The sequence below is a fragment of the Nestor notabilis genome, unplaced genomic scaffold, assembly GCF_000696875.1.
Source record: "Nestor notabilis isolate BGI_N333 unplaced genomic scaffold, ASM69687v1 scaffold16094, whole genome shotgun sequence".
Taxonomy (NCBI): Eukaryota; Metazoa; Chordata; class Aves; order Psittaciformes; family Psittacidae; genus Nestor; species Nestor notabilis.
Genome location: NW_009927018.1, coordinates 1 through 19,719, shown reverse-complemented (window position 1 = coordinate 19,719; position 19,719 = coordinate 1). Strand labels below are relative to the sequence as shown.

Here is a 19,719-nt window from a genome sequence, read left to right as displayed (position 1 = left end):
GACAGCGCTGCGGAGCGCCGGGCGCCCGCGTCGGGGGCTGCTCTCCGGGCTTGGGGGAGGTGTATGGAAGACCCGGAGCGGCCGTCGAGGGACCGCCGCGAAAGGGAGCCGAGAACGTTGCCTAGTTAGGGGCTGCTCATAGGATTCGTGAATAGAGTAAAAGAATGACGCCCTTCGTGGTGGAAGTGGTTCTGAGTTAGTGCGTAAAAGGGAGTAGGAGGCGGAGGCTGGAAAGAGGATTTCTTTGCGTCGTAAGAGTTTTAGGGTATAGGACCGCATACGACTGAACTGTGATGCATCCTGGGCTAGGAGACAGCTGGGGTCTGAAGGGGATCCTGTGAGTGTTAGGCTATGAACAAAGTCTGACTGTGAGCTCTGCATTTCAGAAGTAGCCGTATGGCACTGTGTAAATCGAAATTGAGTACTGGCACGAGAATGTGTTGTCCAGAGAATATATGTGTATGCATAAGAAAGTTAGGAAGACATGTCTCCTAAGAAGAGAGTCAGACTGGGAAGTGAAAAAGAGAAGAGGATCTTTGAAACTGGGCGTTGAAGGACTTTGTTGTTTCTTGTGCATGATAATGCACACTCGACACAAGTGTATTAGCCATGGCAGTGAATGTGTAATATTGAGGTAAAAAATTAAGTCAGAAGGTTTAATAACTTCTTTATAATAGATTCTGCAAAACTCGGTGGTATTTTACTTTACACTTCTTGACTCTGTAAAGTCTTGCTAATAATCTAAATGCACACATAAAAGCAGAGACTTCATCCAGCCATTAGGGAGAAAATTGCTTTGTGTAAACTAAGTATTTCAGACTGAGAGTATTTTGAACCTCAGTTTCTACTTAGGATGATAGGTTTAGCAGTTCAGCATAATGTCAATCTGTTACATTTTACACAGTTGGTGCGTATAATAGTTGGACTGTGGAATTGATACTGTGTAGCAGTTTGTTAGCTTTCATCTCACATTGTCCTTTGTGGTAGTTCTTGTTTGTGTGTCTTGTCACTTTAAGGTGCTTTTTTTTTCCCCTTCTCCCCACTGACAAGTATTAAGGAATAGATTGCTGTGGTCTGTAAATTTTTACTTTCAAAATGCTTTGAAACACATTATAGTTGGTTTGATCCCAGGCTTGCATAGTTTATTTCAATAATTACCTTGCTGGAATTATCTGTTTTAAAGCCACAGCTAGTATTTATATGAGAAGAAGCCTGAGCACTGTTAGAAATTCCAGTTGCATGCTGTGATTGTTAAGATTTGTACAAAAGCAATTAAAAGGCTCTCGTCCTTGAGGAACCTGTGATAGCCTTGCCTTAAATTAGGCAGTTTTACTGCTGACCAAGTCAATTCTGCATGACTTCTCAAAAGTGGTTAGGTCATATAATGGCATATCTGCCGAAGTGTACATACTTAAGATAGATCGAACTGCAGTTACACATCTGATCTACTCTCTTCCCATAGCTCTCATCAGAAATGTAAATCTAAACCATTAAATTTGCTTTAATAAAACTTGGCTGAGTTAGCTGAAGAATCTGTGTTTTGTAATACAGTGTCATGATTCAGAAGAGAATAAACCAGTATTTCTAGGTCACCTAGAACCAAAAACCTTGAGATTAATCTGGAAGCTGATAACAACCAGATCAGACTGCAACCAGTTCACCGTGCTCATGAACAAAATGTTCGACTCTAGGGTACTGAAGGTTCTGAGTAAGTGAAGATTTATGTCACATGAATGTGGTATGATAGCTTAATAGGTAAGGTGGCAAGTGTGGTTAATTATGGCCAGATCCTTAACTGAAAAAAGCAGATCTTTCTTCTGAACTGTCTCTAGTTGTAAATGTGTTGATCGGATATTAGTTATCTCTTCTTCCTGTGGTGAGTCCAGAAGTCAAACCAGAACTGTTTACCATAGATCTTTAGCACACATATCAAAAACTTTCTGCCAGAGAGAGACAAGAGAAGCCCCAAAAGATGACTCAATGCTATCAGTTGATCTGCTAGGTAGTTGGGTTCATGTGACTGTTACCTGAGTGTAGGGTCTCTTATCACTGTTTGTTTCCTAACTGAAATCACTGACATTTTGTGACATAAAGTGCAAAATTAGAGATGGAATCTGTTCTTGAGTAACTACAGATTTGCCTAACAGTAGGACTTCTGTGGGCTAAACTGAAGTCTGAGATTAATCTCATAAAGTTGTACATATGGAATTGCTTCATTCATCTTAAATCTTCTGGGGTTTTAGACAGAAATAATACTTTTGGGTTGCTAACAGGGTACTCTTTGTAGTCTTCACCTACTGAGGGGCAATCTCCTATAGTTCTTTAGTCAGCATTTTGTTTACAAAGCTGTGATCCTTTCACTGGCAAAAGTTGTGGCCTCTCTTACAAATTAGAGGAAGATAGCAACTGTTTAAATAACAGCATTTTTGTCCTAATGGAGTCTGATAAGGGAAAGCAGTGCAGTCTTTGACAAAGTGTTGAAGTGTGTTATTTAAATAACAGGGAAAACTCCCATCTCTATCAGATTACAAATGTTGAGCAAGTTATACAAGTATTTGAGGTTTTTATATATTATTGGTGTGTACTTTTTTGGGGTGGATTGCCAGCTTTTTGGAGCTAGTGTTTAGAACCAAAAACTACCCACTCTTACTCTGAAGTTTCAAGTTAAATTAATTTGGGATGTCCTCCTGGTTCATACTTCCAATTCATGCTTAATTTTTTCAATGTCAATGAATCCAACCAATTTAAGAGTAAAATGTTTGCAAGCCATGGTTAGGAGTAAAATTTTCTTGCTGCAAAGTGATTGCTGCCCTACCTGACTAAGTTACAGAATAATCTTGGTGGATTGTGCTTGATTTTACATGTTGCAGCATTAAAACCTAGATGTGATCTTTCATGCTAATAATGCATAATGTCTTTCTGTTTCAAGATCTAGAGATTTTAATGTTGATAAGCTGTGTAAGATTTAGAGATTTTAATGTTGATAAGCTGTGTAAGAACAACCATATTGGGTCAGAAGAGGCTTTGTTCTCTGATAGCAGCAGGGAATCCATAAGCATGTGGGTATAAGAAACAGAAAATTATTTCCTGTCTCTTTGATGTAATGCATCAGTTTTCACTTACTGGTTGTTGGACCATTGAGACTTCTTGCATTTGGAAACATTGTCATAAAGAATAATAGATATTAGTGAAATAGCTTTCAGTAATATAAGTAGTAGTTAAATTGCTGGCATTTTCAACCATCTGTGATAGTGTTTTCCATAGTTTAATGACATAAGAAAGAGAAAACTTCCCTTTCATTTAGGCTTTTACACAATATTAATTGGGTAAAAGATTTGGAAATTCAGACAGTTAAATTCTTGTGGAGACTTGAGCATTTTTGATAGTTCAGGAGTGGGAACAGGAAAGGGAAAGGTTAAATTTTTATCATGTTTTTTATGAAGTTATTTTTTTAGCCAGTTAAATGCCATGATCCCTCCATGTCTTGAGGTTTAGGGCACATGTGCCAAAGCAACCCTGCGCATAGTTTGTCACAGCAGAAAAATTCGCCTTGTCGAAGCTCACTCCTGGCTGCTTCCCTTCTATTTGTCTTCCTCTTAGTTTACCGCCCCTATGAGTAAGGCAGTGCAGGCAATTAATTGTTCTGAAGGTATGAGCCTACCACAGGCTGGCTCTTTTGCATTAATACTTTTCCTGTAACATGGTGTGCAGGCATCTAAGCATGCTTACAGAGAAAGGGATTCTGATATTTTGAAGAGAGATGACAATTGAAATTATTTGTACTCATAGAAGTGGTTAAATTTTAGTTGTCAAGCTTCTCAAGGGTGCATTAGCGGGGAAAAACTGGTTTCCATGTAGGTATGCTTCACGCAAAGTAAGGCTGGTAAGATTGTGTCAGTGCTGTGTGCATACAGAGACTAAACTATCTATTTACAATAATTCACATTGTATGGGAAGAGAGTCCTCTTGCTAGTAGAATGTATAGCTTGGCTTCTGATTAACCCTGTATTTTTCTGTGTTAATCAACAGGTAATCATTTCTGTTAACTGACAGAGACAGTTGCAATGTTTTCCTTGGATGCTATAGTAGTATAATACAGTATTATCTGTTAAAATACAGTATAGTAGTAATACTGAAGTCGGTCAAAATCTCTTCAGAAATTTGCCCACAGCACTTTAGTACAAAATTGGTGGAATTACTTGGGCATAATGTTACATACACGAATCTAGGCAGGCTTATTGGTGTTAGTTTCTTTCTAGCTAGCTACTTAATCGTGTGTATTTAAAGTGACAAAAAAAGTCTTTTATAATACTGTCTGAAGGACCTAGTTGGGATTGACACTGCAAAAATTACCAAGTAGCCCTTGTCCTGAACTACTTTCCTGGATTGCTGCATGTGCAGTTGTGGTTCCTGGTTTGAGAAGGAAATTAGACTTGGAGGTGGTTTTTTTTTTTGTTGCTTTGGGTAAGAGAAGATTGAACTCCAAATCAGAGGAGTTTGCTCACCCTTCTCTACAAGAGTGAATCCTTATTGGATGAAATTGTCTTTAAATCTTGCAGAAAGCTGCACTAAAAAGAGTGTGGTTTGGGGCAGGGGAAGGATAGAGGAAAAAACCCTCAAACTCTCAGTAGCAACTGTTGATGTGTTTCACTGCAAAACCTTTGATGACCATGTCAGTGTCTTGATGTAGTTGCACAGACAGCTGAATGTCTTAAAGATGAATTCTGATTTTTTTTATATTGAAAATACTTCCATTTGATGTTTTCATAATTTTATGATAGGGAGAAAGACAAATTCTTTTTTACACACAGTACAACCCATTACATCTTCTAAGGTGTCATTAGCTGAAAGTTAGGTGGTTCATTTTTTTTTTTATGGAAAAAAAAAAGGTTTAGAATGGAGAAAGGTAATTGCCAGCTGTTAAAAGTGTTCTGTAAGTGTCCTGTGATGTTAGTATTAATAGTAAAATATTTATCAGTGCAGCATAGCTCTGACTTAAGTACTTTCAAAACAAATTTCTTCCACAGTTCATCAAATTTTTCTCTATATATAAAGATGAGATGCTGTCTCTAATTTGCTACTCTTTTTTTGTGGTGTTGCTACTGCTTAGTTTGTTCACATTAGCTAGAAAGTAAAGTACTTCAGTAACTTAGTGATGACACTATGGCCATTTTTGTGCACCTTTGTAGACAAAATGGCTACTGGAGCAACCATTTCAGTGTGGGACAGAGAGAACCAATGCAAAATCAACTTTGGTTTTACGTATCAAGACAGCAGGCCAAATGAAGGGCCAAGTTAATTTCTTAGTTATCTAACAGATAGAGTATAGGATGGCCAGAAAGTGAAGGTGGATCCTTGGTCAAGACAGACAGTGAAATAGAAAAAGCCTGATGAATGGAAGTGTTGCAGCAGTAATGCCCATGACCAGTTGATAGTATTAAGCTATTATGTATTACTTTGAATTAACTTTTGCAAATTCTTCAGCTTCGTCTATCTTTTTTTCTGTAGAGGAAGAAAAGAAGACAGATTCATAACAGAAATGGAAAACACTTAAAAGTATATGCCTTTTTACATCACTTTTTTTTTTTTTTTTTACTGCCATTCAGAACAGACTTTCAGATGCACAGAAAAAGAAAACTTGATTAAAGGAAGCTCAGCAAATGATATAAGTATGAACAAAATAATCGTAACCACTTAATGTTACTTTTTATTGTAATGTGAAATTGATCCTTTTACCCCAAATTATGTTTCTTAGAGATTTGTAATACTTGACCTATAAGCACTATTTATGCAGTACTAGAAGAAGCAATGGTGATGGAAGGTGTTTGGTGCAGCCTGAGAAATGACTTGTTATCGCTTTATACAGCTCTACAGGAAACTCTGCTTTACTTGACTACTGATTTTACGGCTGCAAATAGGTGCCTGGTGATGTCTCCAAGTTGTTGATGCATTTGAAAATGCAGGGAAAACTAATTCTGGTAAATTAAAGCAAAATATGGATGTTTTCTCAGCATAGCCTGTAGTACCTTACAAAACAAGCAAAAACCTCTTAAGTTTAGAGAAAAGATACTTGTAAGAGATTATTAAAGCTTCTGCAAGTTGAGGTTCAGTAGCATGTGATTGTCATGATTTTGTTTTTTCTTCTCTGGTTTCAAGTCATTGTTCAGTTTTTGCTTCGAAACTCTAGCTCTTGAAGACATACCTCTTCAAACTGTGTTTGTTTTGCTTTATTTTCACCTCGGGTTGACAGCCTTAAGGTGAGGAAAAGTCTTGGAGAGGGTAATGAAAGTAAAATGATGTTATCCATGTACAGTGCTAGTGATTTTATGTAGTGAAGAGGCAGAAGCATGATAAGCTTCATCACTATGCAATCCAAAAACTGTTGGAATTCATCTAAGTTCTTACAAATAAATTCAATGTCTTGGTATGTTGCACCATATGCAGGCCCGCTTAGGAAGATGGTTGGGGTCCAGTGAATTTACTTAATTTGGCAGAGATTATGAGAACTTTACACCTGCAAGAATGGCTTTTGCTTACTGCAGATTGTATATACATACCACAGAATTCCTGATTTTTAAATCAGTCTTGAGTGAGACATTGAATCTATTGAGAAGTACTTTGCTTTAGGTAATTTTTAATAGTCTAGTTTCTAGTAGTATTAGCATTATTTTTTTCCTGATTTGCAAGTGCAGAATACGAATGCAAACTCCTGTAGTCCTTGGTTCACAGGAATGACTTACCAGACTTCATTGGTGTTCCTAATTGCTGTCCAGAAAGTGTTAACTTTGCGAAGAACTGCTTTGTTGTTTCCCCTTATAAAACAGTCAAAATACTCAATGTGAGCAATAGTGTAAATGATGTCTCAGTGAAAAACAGGTGTCTTTCTGCTTAGTTTTCAACTGAAATTTCTAAGATCAAGTAACTCAAGTCTGAGCAGTTCATAATAACAAAGGATATGCTGCCTATTTGGTATTTTTTTGTTAAACAGAATTTTACTCTTTTTACTTAAAGCTGTTGGTATCTGCAGTGTATTTGAAACCTGTTTGTTAAATGCAAGATGTTTTTATTTTTTTCTGCCTTCTCAATTTTGCAGTTCGCTCCTTTGGTACAGAAGATAGACCAACTGATAGACCTATACCACCTCGTGATGAAGTCTTTGAGTATATTATATTCCGTGGCAGTGACATTAAAGACCTGACTGTCTGTGAGCCACCAAAGCCTCAGTGTTCTTTGCCACAGGACCCTGCTATTGTTCAAGTAAGTCAAAACATATTTTCAGATGTTTGTTGCTGAAGTTGTAACCCGGTAGCTTTAAGTGCTCTCTAGCTGAGTGTTTAAAAAATAGAATGTTTGTTGCTGTAAACTTCACAACTCAAGGTAAAGAACTGTGGAAGGATTTTCTTCTTTTGAGTCATGTCTTTTAACTGTGAAAGTAAAGGCTGAAATCTAACTGTAGCACAATGCACTGGATACCAAGGCTGTCAGTTTTTCCAAAACAAGTAGTGACTTTTAGTAGACCTTGATGTCTTTTTTGAAAGGTACTGAGACTTGATTCAAGTCAAATGGAATAGAAGCTGAAACCTCTCTAAATAATGATTTTTTTGTTTGTTTGTTTGATTTCTTTTCTTTTTTCATGGTATTTTTTCTTTGCTGACTACAGTGTGTCATCTAGCTACATGTTTTTAAAAAGGCTTCATGCTAAGGGGCAGTTCCCTGAAAAAGGAGTACTTGGTTGCTTGAAGAGAAAGCAACTTACATCTTGAGGCCTTCAAGGTTAAATAATCTGTTGTTTCATAGTGAATGGACTGACAGGGATATTTTTGATCACTGAAATTTGTTGGCTTGTTCATTGTGTTTCTGGGGTGTCTTAAAAATCATCCCTAAGAGCAAGATGAAAGCTCTTGGTTCAAATGGAGCTTAGCAATTTTGTGTAAGTGCTTATGTTTCTGATGTTCAGCTATTCTATAAGATAAAATTCTTGATATTTCCTTGCAAAGTACCCTTGCAACTCTCTGAGCTCTTTTGCTAAATGTGATGCAACTCCTGTCACTGGTCGTTGAGAGCTGTGAAATAGCATCACTGCTAAGCCAAATAATAGTAAGGGTCTGCCTTTCTCCGGTATGCTTGCGTCTTTTGTAGTATTTGAATCATGTAGTATTTGAAGCTTCAGGGAAAAAGATACGACATTTTCCAAATTTGATGACAAAAGCTTGTAAACATGTTTGACAATGGAGTCCAGTATCTGAGGTTTTAGGGAAAAGATTGCAGAATTTTTTGGTACTCTTTTTAAAAGTTTGTGATCTTTGCAGGGTAAGAGTACTTTCTAAACTGTGTAATATTTGTGAAAATGTTTTCTGCTAACTATTGTCTGTGATGAGTTTTCATACAAAGTAATGTGTGTAATTTTATTTTTTTTTTTTTAGTCTGTCTTCATGTATGTTGAAGTGGTTGAAATCTTGATATTAAAAAAAGCAACTTTGTAAATATTGAGGTCTTGTATACCTATTAACCGCAGTGGTATTTATTTTAAAAATAGTGTTAGTTTCTGCATTTCTTGCCTTGCAGACCTACTTCTTTTTGTGCAAACATGAGTGTCGGCAAGTGTGTTTTGTCTTTAGTCTTCATTAGGATCTTCGACTGCATCTTCATTCCAGAATGTGGGGAACTATGGTCCTTTTGGCAGAATGCCTGCATACAGTCAGTTTAGTCCAAGCCCGCTGGTGGGGCAGCAGTTTGGTGCTGTGGGAGTTGGTATGTTGCTTTTTATTATTTGGTGTTTTCCTATAAGTGAAGTTATGTATGCATAGATAATAATCAGTGCTTACAATTTCATCTGTCTTTCCTACTTCAGAGGCAGATCCAAAGTCTTCAATCTGTATCAGTCCTACAATTTAGCTCCAAAGCAGTGTCTTTCATAGTCATTGCAGCTCAAATCAAAGCAATGATGCTTGAGAATTAAATACCCTATCTCAAAAGGGTTCCTGTATTCATTAATGCATTCTATTTTGTATGTATTCATTGCATTTGTCATATGTTCAGTTTATTTCACAAGTGGTAGGCAGCTCATCTACAAAAGCCCCATAGCTGTGTCCCAGGTTGACAAGATAGTGTGGGCCTTAACCAGGAGTTCAGATTATTCAGAAATACACATGCCAGCACAGTCCTTCAGCTATTCAGGAGATGGTAGCCTGGCACGAAGTACATGCTTAAAGTATTTGTGAGCTGCACTGGTTAATTGCTTCTTTCAGAGACTCACCAACCAACTTTCAACAAGCTTTCTCTGTAAGGTTTTTTTTATTCCACCTTTTAGTTTTTCACATAGGAACTTACATTCCTGTAACTGTTACGGCATCATCATTACTCCTAGTACTGAAAATGTTAGCTATGTGAAAGGAAGGCTGTAGAACTGGCAATAACTTGATATCAGTTAATAAGATGTGGCAATCATATTTTTGTTTAAAGTATGTTAAGTGGAAAAAAATGCCAGTACTGTTTGTACTGCAAACAGCATCTGTAAGGTGCTGTCATGACCGTGCTATGTTAATACTTGTGACATAAAAGTTATCAGTGATTTTTTTTTTTTGTGGTTTGTTTTTTTGTTGGAGGTTTGGGGTTTTTTTGGTTGGTTTTTTTTTTTGTTTTGTTTTTTGGGAGGGGATTAGATAAAAACATCAAAATACTACAGTCTTGTATAATGTACCACATTATTCTTAAAGTGTATGGGAAGGGCAGATTTACTTGTATTCTGGAGTAACTGCCTAATATGACTTCACCAATCGTTTAGTGATAATTAAAAAGCAAACCAAAAAACCGACAGAAAAAAGTCCAAACCAAGTTTTACAACTATATTATTTCTTCCAAAGCAGGAGGTTCTTTAACATCTTTTGGAACAGACTCTTCAGCCAGTGCTAGCATGTCCCAAAGCACTACAGTTGGTTCTGCATTTACAACAGATGCAAGATCACTAAAAACACAGATGTCTCAAGGTAAATCTGTTTTAATAACTCTTTGATCTTTTTTGACCAATTGTGCCTCTGTGATTTATGTGGTTGCCAGAAATGCTAACCAAAAAGCTGAACCCTTAACATGAAACACTTGATAGTAGAACCAGAAAGCACTGAGAGGCTTTGCACTTCCTCTTGAAAAGTGTTTTCCTATCTTGGTGTGCTACATAGGTAACTGTTAGCAACACATCTCTTGCTCTCCTTAAAGCATATGTATTGAAGAGCAGGACTTAGTTCCATTGAATACTGTTCGCAAGTAGGTGCATATGGAAACTCAATATCTAGTTTTATTGCTGACGTGACAAAACTCAAGATGCTTCATGCTGACTGAATTGTGAAGTCCTTCAGCCTACAGTTTTCAAATCTTTATTCTTAAAGGTATTTTTTTGTTAGTGTGTATCTAGATGAATAATACTAACAACAGACCTGATTGCCTTTAGAGAAAGTGACATGACAGTTAGGTCAGCTTAATAGTAATAGAATGTATGGGTAGTTTGTGTAATACTGGAAAAAGAAAGTAGGAGCAAAAAGGAACTTCTCTATGCTTTTTGAGTTGCAAAGAAAAAAGAAACTAAATGTGGAGCACCTTCACCCTCACTTTTCATGCAGATGTGTTGATTGCTCCTCAAAATCCAAAACACATTATTTTTTGCTCTTCCACTCTTCATTGCTGTGTGCTAAGATACATTCCAAATGCTGTTTTTAAGTTTATGCAATCATGTTAAAAGGCAGAACACTTGCAGCAAACAGGGCTTTTCCTGACTTCTACTGGAGATTTGTATACCAGTTAGGACTATTTTCTAGGATTAGTTGAGGGGATTACCAAAAATAGGTTCTAGGTGTGTGTTGCGTTAATTGAAGTGGGGGGAAAAAGGTATGCTCAGCATTTACTGTTTCTCTGTTGAAAGAGTACCTTTCTGTAGGTGAAATTAAAACCTGTATGATCCTTGGACTTAACATATGACACTCCAGATGAACATACATTCGGACACCAAATCTGGAGGGCACCAACAAGTTTCCACCTCTGTGTTTGCTTTTAAAATATTTGTCATCTTCATAGATACTGTGTGGTTGGTTTTTTTGGGTGTGGTGGGTTCTTGTTTGTTTGGTTTTGTTGTGGTTGTTTCTTTTTCTGTTAAGTTTTTTGTTGTTGTTGTTTTTTGTTTTGGTTTTTTTTTTTAGTGGGATGTAACATTGCTCTTTTGTTTACCGAGTTTTGAATCTCATTCTAATTTCTTAGTAGATTTACCTATATGCTGTCATAAACTTGTCTGGCTGAGTCAAACGTCTCCATTCTAAACATGCTTCTGGCTCCAGTCACTCATGCTGCAAATTGAAATGTATGAACAGCACTTCATGGCATCTAGCCATCACCATTCGTTTACTTTGTGGTGATCATAAAACAGAGTTTGCTAGATGAAATGAAATTTCAGTATCTTAACTGTATCTCTGCCTTTAGGAGAAGTCACTTTCCACTTGGCTTTCCAGAGAAGCAGAAAGTATTTTTACTTCCAGTCAATCAAAAAATTTAATTCCACAGCTAAATGCACATCATGGATGGATTAGTAGGGATTAGTTGTCCTACCCATTTTTTTTCTTTTATACTGGGGAAAGGGGAATTGCTAAATAGCCTTCATTCTAGATAGTGAATCTGAGGGTACAGAAATATCTATTTCTTCTTTGGACACAGCTGTCTTGACTGGTAAGGCAGATAAACCTGTCAGTCTAGATTGGTTGAGACCAGTAACTCAAATGTCTAGATGAGAAATAACTCTTTGGGGTTCGGTTTTGTTTTGTTTTTGTCCCAGGACGTTCAAGCCCTCAGATGGATCACTTGAGAAGGAGCCCCTCCATGGAACAAGCAGTACAAACAGCTTCAGCCCACTTGCCTACTCCAGCACCAGTTGGGAGGAGGAGTCCTGTACCAGCCAGACCTTTGGTGTCTGCTAGCCAAAAATCGTTAGAGAATCAGGAGCACAGACGAGGTAGCTTTGAATAATTTTTATATGGCTTATTTTTTTCCCATACGCATTTGAAGTGCTCTTTTTAAGGGTAACGTGTAGGAATTTTCTTGCTGTGCATTACTGGTTGACTGACTAGCAAGGACCTAGATTATATATATTTCTTTTTGAAGTCAAGCATATATTCAGAATTTCCTTTTTATTTTTTTTTCTTTATCCTTTTATGAGTTAAACTTGCGGTTTACTTTTTATAGGTTTGGAATTTTTTCTGAAGTATGAACTACGTAACTATATACAAAAGTATGATCAAAAATACCTAATTGGATAAACAAATAACTTTTTTATTTCCAACTTTAGCTGAAGCACACAAGGTTTCAAGATCAGAAAATGAACTCAGAAATGAAAACAAACGACAAATTGGTAAATCTTGTTTTGAGAAATAGCTATCGTGTTTCCAGACTTCATCAAGTTTTTTAAGTCTGCTAAAATACATCATTCTGTGTAATTTGCAGAGTGTTCAGACTCCATAAACAGCCAGAGATCTTGCAATTCAGATTACAGTAGTAAAGAATTAATGTATTTATTATTATGCCACATAATTTTTTCTAGTGGGTGGTAACAACTTTGCATTGGGATCAGAATCATGCAAGCACAAAAAAGAGAAAATATCTTCTGATTGCTTCATGCTAAGCAATTTGAATAAAAATCCAGAACCAAGCAATATTCACGGATTTATAAACACAATAGCATAAAATAAAACCTGTCACCTTTTATACAAAAATAATGGACTGAAAAGCCACTAACATCTTAAATCTTTCTCCAAAAGCTTTATGACTTCTAGAAGGTCATTTTAGTACCCAAGTTCAGTACCATTATGCTTTGTGTGTCACTGCCATAATTACTGTAAGTGAATTTAAAATTACAAGCTGCTCCAACAGGACTTCTAACAACAGAAGTGCAGGAAGAGGATGCATGAAGTCCCAACCTGTTACCCCAGGACTTAAAAAGCAAACCAAAAAAACCCACCCAAAAAACCAACTGTCGCCACCACCCCCAAATTAAAACCGATCCGCAAACCAAAACCAAACACAATTTTCCTCTTTTCAGTTCCAGGTGGACCTGCAGCACGGAGAGGCCGTGGAGGTCACAGAGGGGGTCGAGGAAGATTTGGCATTAGGAGGGATGGTCCAATGAAGTTTGAGAAGGACTTTGACTTTGAAAGTGCAAATGCACAATTCAACAAGGAGGAAATTGATAGAGAATTTCATAATAAACTTAAACTAAAAGGTAAACCAGTTTTTGCTTTATATTTAATGATGGGGGGAAAACTGTGTCTTGCTGTTTCAATCCTATCTTGAAGGCATATCCTATTAAGTCTTGTTTGTGGTTCTTTAAAAAAAAAATACATCAATGAACAAGTAAACTGGGATCATCAATTTAAATGCTTAGGTCAGTATTTAAGTTTCGAACGCATTTTAACTACCAAATATCATACGTCATGTTCTAACAAGTCTGTTGATTAAGATTACTTGAGCAGAAGTCCCAACAGTGTTTACTTTTGAGTTCTGGAAAAGATGCAATAAAAGAAAACCTGCATTTATGTTTCCAATTATTAGTAGACCAAAGCAGTCACAAGAACATGTGTTTGGGATCAGTACTTTGTTGGAGGACACACAAGAGTTTTAATTTAAGGAAGCATCTATGATTTCTTTTGTGGTGATCCTTTTCCAAGGACAACCAGAAGTTCAAATCCATATTGCCAGCATGTTTGTCTTTATTTTTCCTAGCAGGCTTCTATTTTAGTTATCTCATTCTCTTGTGACCAGCCACCTGTTTGTTACACTGCTGCTACTATTTTTGGACAAAATTGTTACAGGTTAAAATACGGAGTTCCCTGTTTCAGTAAATGACTTCTGAAAAACAGGAAGCAAAAGGTAGGAATAAATGGTCAGATTCCAGTGTAGAGAAGAACCACTAGGGGAGTCCCATAGGGTTTGTTTTGTGATGCTTGCCTCTTACTGGACCATTTTTAAATGAGAAATGAGTTGACAGTTTGCTGTCGATACTTTTTTTTTTTTTTTTTTTTTTTTTTTTTTTTAGTTATTATTCAGAATAATGAACGGGAAAGCAAAGCATAAAGAACTATAGAAATATTTTGTGAGACAGTGGTAATTTTGTGTGTGTGTGTTGAGGAAAGGTTGAGCTGGCTATCTGAATTTTATGCGTAGCATTATGAGGTGTAAATTTGTAAGCTTTTAGGAATGAGACTTCAAGATTGTAATAGCTAGTTCTGCTGAACTTCCAGCTTCCTTTTCAGAGCCAGTCAAAAGAATTAGCTGAACTTCAGGCATTTTTAGGAAACAAAGTCAGTTCGTGGCATACCATGAATGCTGGCCCTGCGTCTCAAAGGAGTAATGGCACAGCTGGAAGACAAAGGAGAAGGGCAACAGGGATGAGCAAAAACATGAATGGCTTTTATGAGGAATGACTGAGTGAGGCTTTTATGTTTGGAAAGGAGGTAGCTGGGATGATAGAAAGTATATGGCTATCAAGTCCATTCTACCACAGGTTTCTTTTTGTTTTGGGGGTTGGTTGTTTTTTCATTAATTAAACCTACAGAGAATACAGAGGATATCAAACCTCCAGACAGCAGCAGCAAAACATCCTAATCTATGTGTCAAATTATATGACTTTCCCATTAAATTTTGGAGGGGGGTTTGTATTTTTGAGCATTCAGTATAGTTTCTGTCTGTCTGGGAATAAGTTAATAGTGCTGTTTTGTTTAGTACGATAGTGTGGAAAGCTTCTGTTTATTTTCCAGAAGATAAACTTGAGAAACCAGAGAAGCCTGTAAATGGAGAAGACAAAGGTGACTCAGGTGTTGATACCCAAAATAGTGAAGGGAATGCGGATGAGGAAGATCCACTTGGCCCCAACTGCTACTATGACAAAACCAAATCTTTCTTTGATAACATCTCCTGTGATGACAATAGGTATGACCTGTGAAGGGAAGCTCATTAGTCTACTTAATGCATGTTTGTGTCGCAAGTTAGTGTCAGCACTACTCATTATCGCTGACTGTGATTTGAGAATGAGTAAAGCTTATTTCCACATGCAGTGGGCAAAAATAAAGTAGGAATACCAAGCACAGAATTTCTTTCTGGGCAAGTGCAGTGCAATAACAGGAAAATACTTTAAATGTTTTAAAACTATGCTTCTGGAACTTAGTGTGAATACTCTAGAATCTCCTTTATGAATTTGCTGAAGTAGGTGTTGTGCTTTGTTTTATTTTCCTGCTAAATTACCACTTCAGTTAAATCAATTATGACTCTGCTTGGGTAATGACTTCTGAGCAGATCACATAACTGTCTTGGCAAGTCTTGGTGTTTGAATGGGAAGACAGCATTTCAGGAAAATTAGAGCTTGTCTTTTGCTGTTGTCTTTCTTACTAGACAAGTTGATGAGGATTGCTGACCTATTGTGAACTATGGGGTGGAGGGGTGTTGAGATGTAGTGGATGGGAACCTAGCTGAGAGTTGATTCCCTCTCATGATTGAGAGACATAACAAAGTATGTTTTTGTCACAGTGTATTCAGTAGAGTACATATGTTCATGTTCATTGTTACTGTTTGTCACAAAGAGGCAGGAAAACATAGGTTTGCAGCTGGTTTGTGACCTTCATACTTGGCCACACCAGGGTGCCTGGTCAATGGTCTCAGCGTGGACAACAGTGAGATCATGAGAAACTGCACAGCCTCATGAGTAAACTATCAGAGATCTGCGTAAAGCTGGTTGTTTTTCTAAGGCTATAAAGGCAGGACCCTCTTGTGGCTGAACCCAGAGCCTCACCTATGGGTGTACACACCGTGTAGGAATTTTCCCAATTACCTGAGACTCCTGGCATCGGCTGCAGTGGGGCTTCCGAGCTTGAAGTGTGGGCCTGGATGATGATTCTGTGGTGACTGGCCATGTATTTCTTCTTAATATCTGTTCTCTCTATGCAGTGATGACTTCATGCATTGCCGATTTTCCTCTGTACTTATGTGTGTGTGTGTATATATATATATGTATATACACGTAGCTTATTTGCTGTATTGTACTTACTTACTGTATATATAGAGATAGAGACCCTATTCACGTTAGTGTGCTTGTATTAGTAAACCGTATACAGCTAGTATATATAAAGTGCTGTTTTGTTGCATACCCTGCCTGCCAGCAGAACATGTACTGACAGCTAGATAAAATAACATCTGTAACGGCAAACTCTTGTTTTCTGTGTCTTGTTATAAATTACTGACAGCTTTTTAAGGTTTATTTAATTATATGATGTTGTATGCAGAGGATACAGACTGTATCCTTCTATATGGGAAACTCTTAGAGCATTCTTAATATAAGTGGTACTGTAACCTATTCCTTTTGCTGAGAGAAATGAATTGTGGCAGACACCTAGATTCTTGCAGAAGGCATAATGAAGATTTACAGTGGGATTAATGTGTGATTTTTAATTTCATGGGCTTTTTGGTGATTGTGACTAAGGCAGGCAATTCTCCTGAAGTGTGTTTTACAGTGATCCTTGTTTCTTTTGTGTGGCAGAGAACGGCGACCCACCTGGGCTGAGGAAAGAAGATTAAACGCAGAGACCTTTGGGATTCCACTGCGTCCTAATCGCGGCCGTGGAGGGTACAGAGGCAGAGGGGGGATTGGCTTCCGAGGTGGAAGAGGACGAGGAGGTGGAAGAGGTGGCTTCACTGCCCCCCGAGGATTCCGTGGTGGATTCAGAGGAGGTCGTGGAGGCAGGGAGTTCGCTGACTTTGAATATAGGGTAAAATATGTTTAATGTTACTGTGACCTGATCCCCTGTTCTTGGAAACTAGTAGTGAAAAACCTCCTCCTGTTAAATTTGACATTGAACTAGAATTTCTTGAATAATACTTTGCAAGTAAGTTTTCCAGTTTACATTGGAAACAGTGTAAATTCAACTCTGTATGAAAGCTCATGGATCATACATATGATCTCAGTCAGCAGAGTTCAGCTGCTTGGAAAACCAAAATCTTCTAACAATTTCAGTGCAAGCCATTTTCCTTGGCATTAAATGTGTATGTCAACTGGAACATTGGCTTGTGAAGGAACAGCAGTAATACTGGCACCCTGTTCAGAATCAGAAACAAATGTAATTAACCAGATTGGTGCAAGGAAGTGTAGGCTTTTACAACTCTGACTGGCACAGAATAACTTTCCCTGGAAGCTTACTGCATGGGCAGTTACTTTATGTCTGAAGATTTAAGTATTTTTAATGAAAACAAAAAGGGGGGAGCCCTTTTTTTGTGGCTGAAGATTTCTGACTGTCCCTCAGTTATTCCTTCGTTAGTAGAGACTTTTTTGATAGCTGAGCATGAATGGAAATGAGGGTGGAAGATCCAAGATCTGAATTTCTGCATGAAAGGGTTTGACAGCCTTACAGATAAGTGCAAGGTGGTGTAAAGACTGAGGATTTGTGCCATGTCCAAGTGACGAGGTGCTTCAGCATGTGCCAGGTGAGGGAGTGTTGACCAGACACTAACCTGCTCGCACACAGAGGTCGCCTTTCCCATTGCAGAAGATGGGAAGGAGCCATCACAGTGCATCTTGTCCTAATGCTGTTGCCCAGATTAATTTGCGATTATTTTGTTGTTGTTGTTTTGTGGGGTTTTTTGTTTGGTTGGTTTTTGGGTGCTTTTTGTTTGTTTGTTTGGGTGGGTGGGGGGGTTTCTTTGTTTGGGGGGTTTTGTTTGTTTTGCAGACTTAATTTTAATCTCACACTGTTGTTCCCTCTAGAAAGACAACAAAGTTGCTGCATAGTCTACAGGAAAGCTGAAACCAGGTGAACGTCTAGATCTTCTTGATCCAGAGAATTAGTTTCAATCTGCAAAGAATGAATTTAATTTGCTGTATACTTGTCACCAGCACTGGGATTTAACTATTTAATTTCAAAGGGGTGTAATGCAGTTACTTTTGAAAAATGGCCATCTTTGAAAACAGTAAGCATTAAATATATTTGAGACAGAAGGATGAGTAATTTCTTATGTATAGTTAATTATAAAGCAGTACTTCGATGGAGTTTAAGTATTTTTTCATCACTGAAAGGATTTTTCTTATTACTAAACTGTATTTGATAATTGCTTCAAGTTGTAAGGACAATTGTATGCAGAAGGCCGTCGATACTGTGAGTGTTTTGACCCACTGAAGGTTGTTTTTTGGAAATCCTGTAATATCCCTTTTGAGATAGTTGTACTTTTATCAACTAGGGTGCTGGACAGTAGGAAACTTGCTTTGTCACTCAAATATGTACACACAGTAAATACTGTTTCTTAGGCAAAGGAACCTTTTTATATAGTTGTAAAATTCCATTATATCCCATTGCCAAAGAAACATCACAAACTTTGTATAGCTGTATAAAAAGCAACTAATTTTTTAAAGAATAAACATTTTTAAGTCGGCAAACATACTGTGTTATTGCAAAAGTTGATATGCTGAAGAACACTGAATTAGTTGGTTTTCTTTTTTCTTTAGCAGCTTTTTAGGCTTAAATGTTTGATTTTCTATTTGATCTCTTAATGAAGGTTCTAAAATATTCTTCCATCACACAAAACTGGATACACTTTTCCCTTTTCTTGCAAGGATTTGAATTTTATAGCTTCTGGCATATCACAGGATTTGACCAAATTAAAGGAGATATTTTAAATAAGGAGAACAGAAATTCTACTATGTCAAATTTGCAGTTAATTTTGCTTAGTGATAAATATTAACTTTTTTTTTTTTTAATGGTGGACCAGGCACATAAGTTCATGATCCTCCTGGTGTGCCTGGGACTGAAATATGTCTCCATTCGTCAAATCTTGAGCTGTTAACTTTGTTGTAATACCTGTAGACATAAGCAATTTAAAGAATTCTTAGTGTTTGAAGTTGTTTGCATTTTGCTAGGCCATAGCTTGGGAGACATTATGACTCTGGTTGTAAGACCATGAAGTCAGAGATGACATAGGATGGACTCTGCCAATTGCGAATGACTAGTTACAACGTTTTGACGCGCTGGAATAGAAACCTGGTCATATGTGTCTGTCTGTGTGTATGAAGGCCACAGGAATAAAGGGATCCAAAGATTAAAACCTTTTGATCTAATTTGCTGATTTTTTTTTTTCTTTCTTTGTGTTTTTTTTGGTTTTTTTTTTTAAACTTCAAAATGCTCAGTGGTGATAAAATGTGGAAAACTGCACTGTTGGAAAATTGGAATATTTAAAGTGGTGATAGAATCTTAATTTTATAACTTTTGTATAGCACTACGAGGAAGTATTTTGTAATTGGTTTCCTTATTAAGGTCAAGTAGACATTAGATAATATTGTTTAGTAATGTTTTTTGCATGTTAACAGCAATGCCTTTTGGGATCCACAGATCATGATTGTGAGCAGCCGTGGGGGATGCTGGACCGCAGAGCCAGTGCTGTGCTGTTGCAATAACTGTATACTGTAGGACGTGGCCCGGGCTTATTTAAACACGATGAGTTGTAAATACAGGCGCTCTGTGCTGGGAAGGGGGTGAGGCGGTCTGGCCCTTCCCGCGGGGCTGCCGTGGGGCGGTCTGCCCCTTCCCGCGGGGCTGCCTGCAGCTGCCGTGCGCCGCGGCACCGAGGGGATGTTCCTTTTGTTTTTACTTTATGTTAAACACGAATAAACCGTTGGCTGAAGCCCGGCTCTGCACGTTATTTGGGGGGGGTGGG

The 19,719-nt window shown here is 37.6% G+C and overlaps 1 protein-coding gene across 1 annotated transcript; it reads left to right on the top strand.

Moving 5' to 3' along the window:
• Positions 1 to 3,612: 3,612 nt before the first annotated feature.
• Positions 3,613 to 18,445, top strand: LSM14A (LSM14A, SCD6 homolog A (S. cerevisiae)). The gene is made up of 11 exons (XM_010013869.1): positions 3,613 to 3,649; positions 4,782 to 4,850; positions 7,094 to 7,257; positions 8,619 to 8,751; positions 9,864 to 9,986; positions 11,813 to 11,989; positions 12,323 to 12,385; positions 13,073 to 13,252; positions 14,787 to 14,958; positions 16,559 to 16,787; positions 17,780 to 18,445. Exons 1-11 carry the CDS (start codon positions 3,613 to 3,615, stop codon positions 17,801 to 17,803), a joined length of 1,371 nt encoding a protein of 456 aa, XP_010012171.1. The 3' UTR covers positions 17,804 to 18,445.
• The last annotated feature ends 1,274 nt before the right edge of the window (positions 18,446 to 19,719 follow it).

Bases quoted from the DNA above. Each gene is read 5' to 3' on its own strand.
- LSM14A (XM_010013869.1), top strand. From the start codon at position 3,613: ATGAGTAAGGCAGTGCAGGCAATTAATTGTTCTGAAG. The intron at 3,650-4,781 runs GTATGAGCCTAC...ATTTTATGATAG, and splicing joins GGCAATTAATTGTTCTGAAG to GGAGAAAGACAAATTCTTTT. The intron at 4,851-7,093 runs GTTAGGTGGTTC...TCAATTTTGCAG, and splicing joins TAAGGTGTCATTAGCTGAAA to TTCGCTCCTTTGGTACAGAA.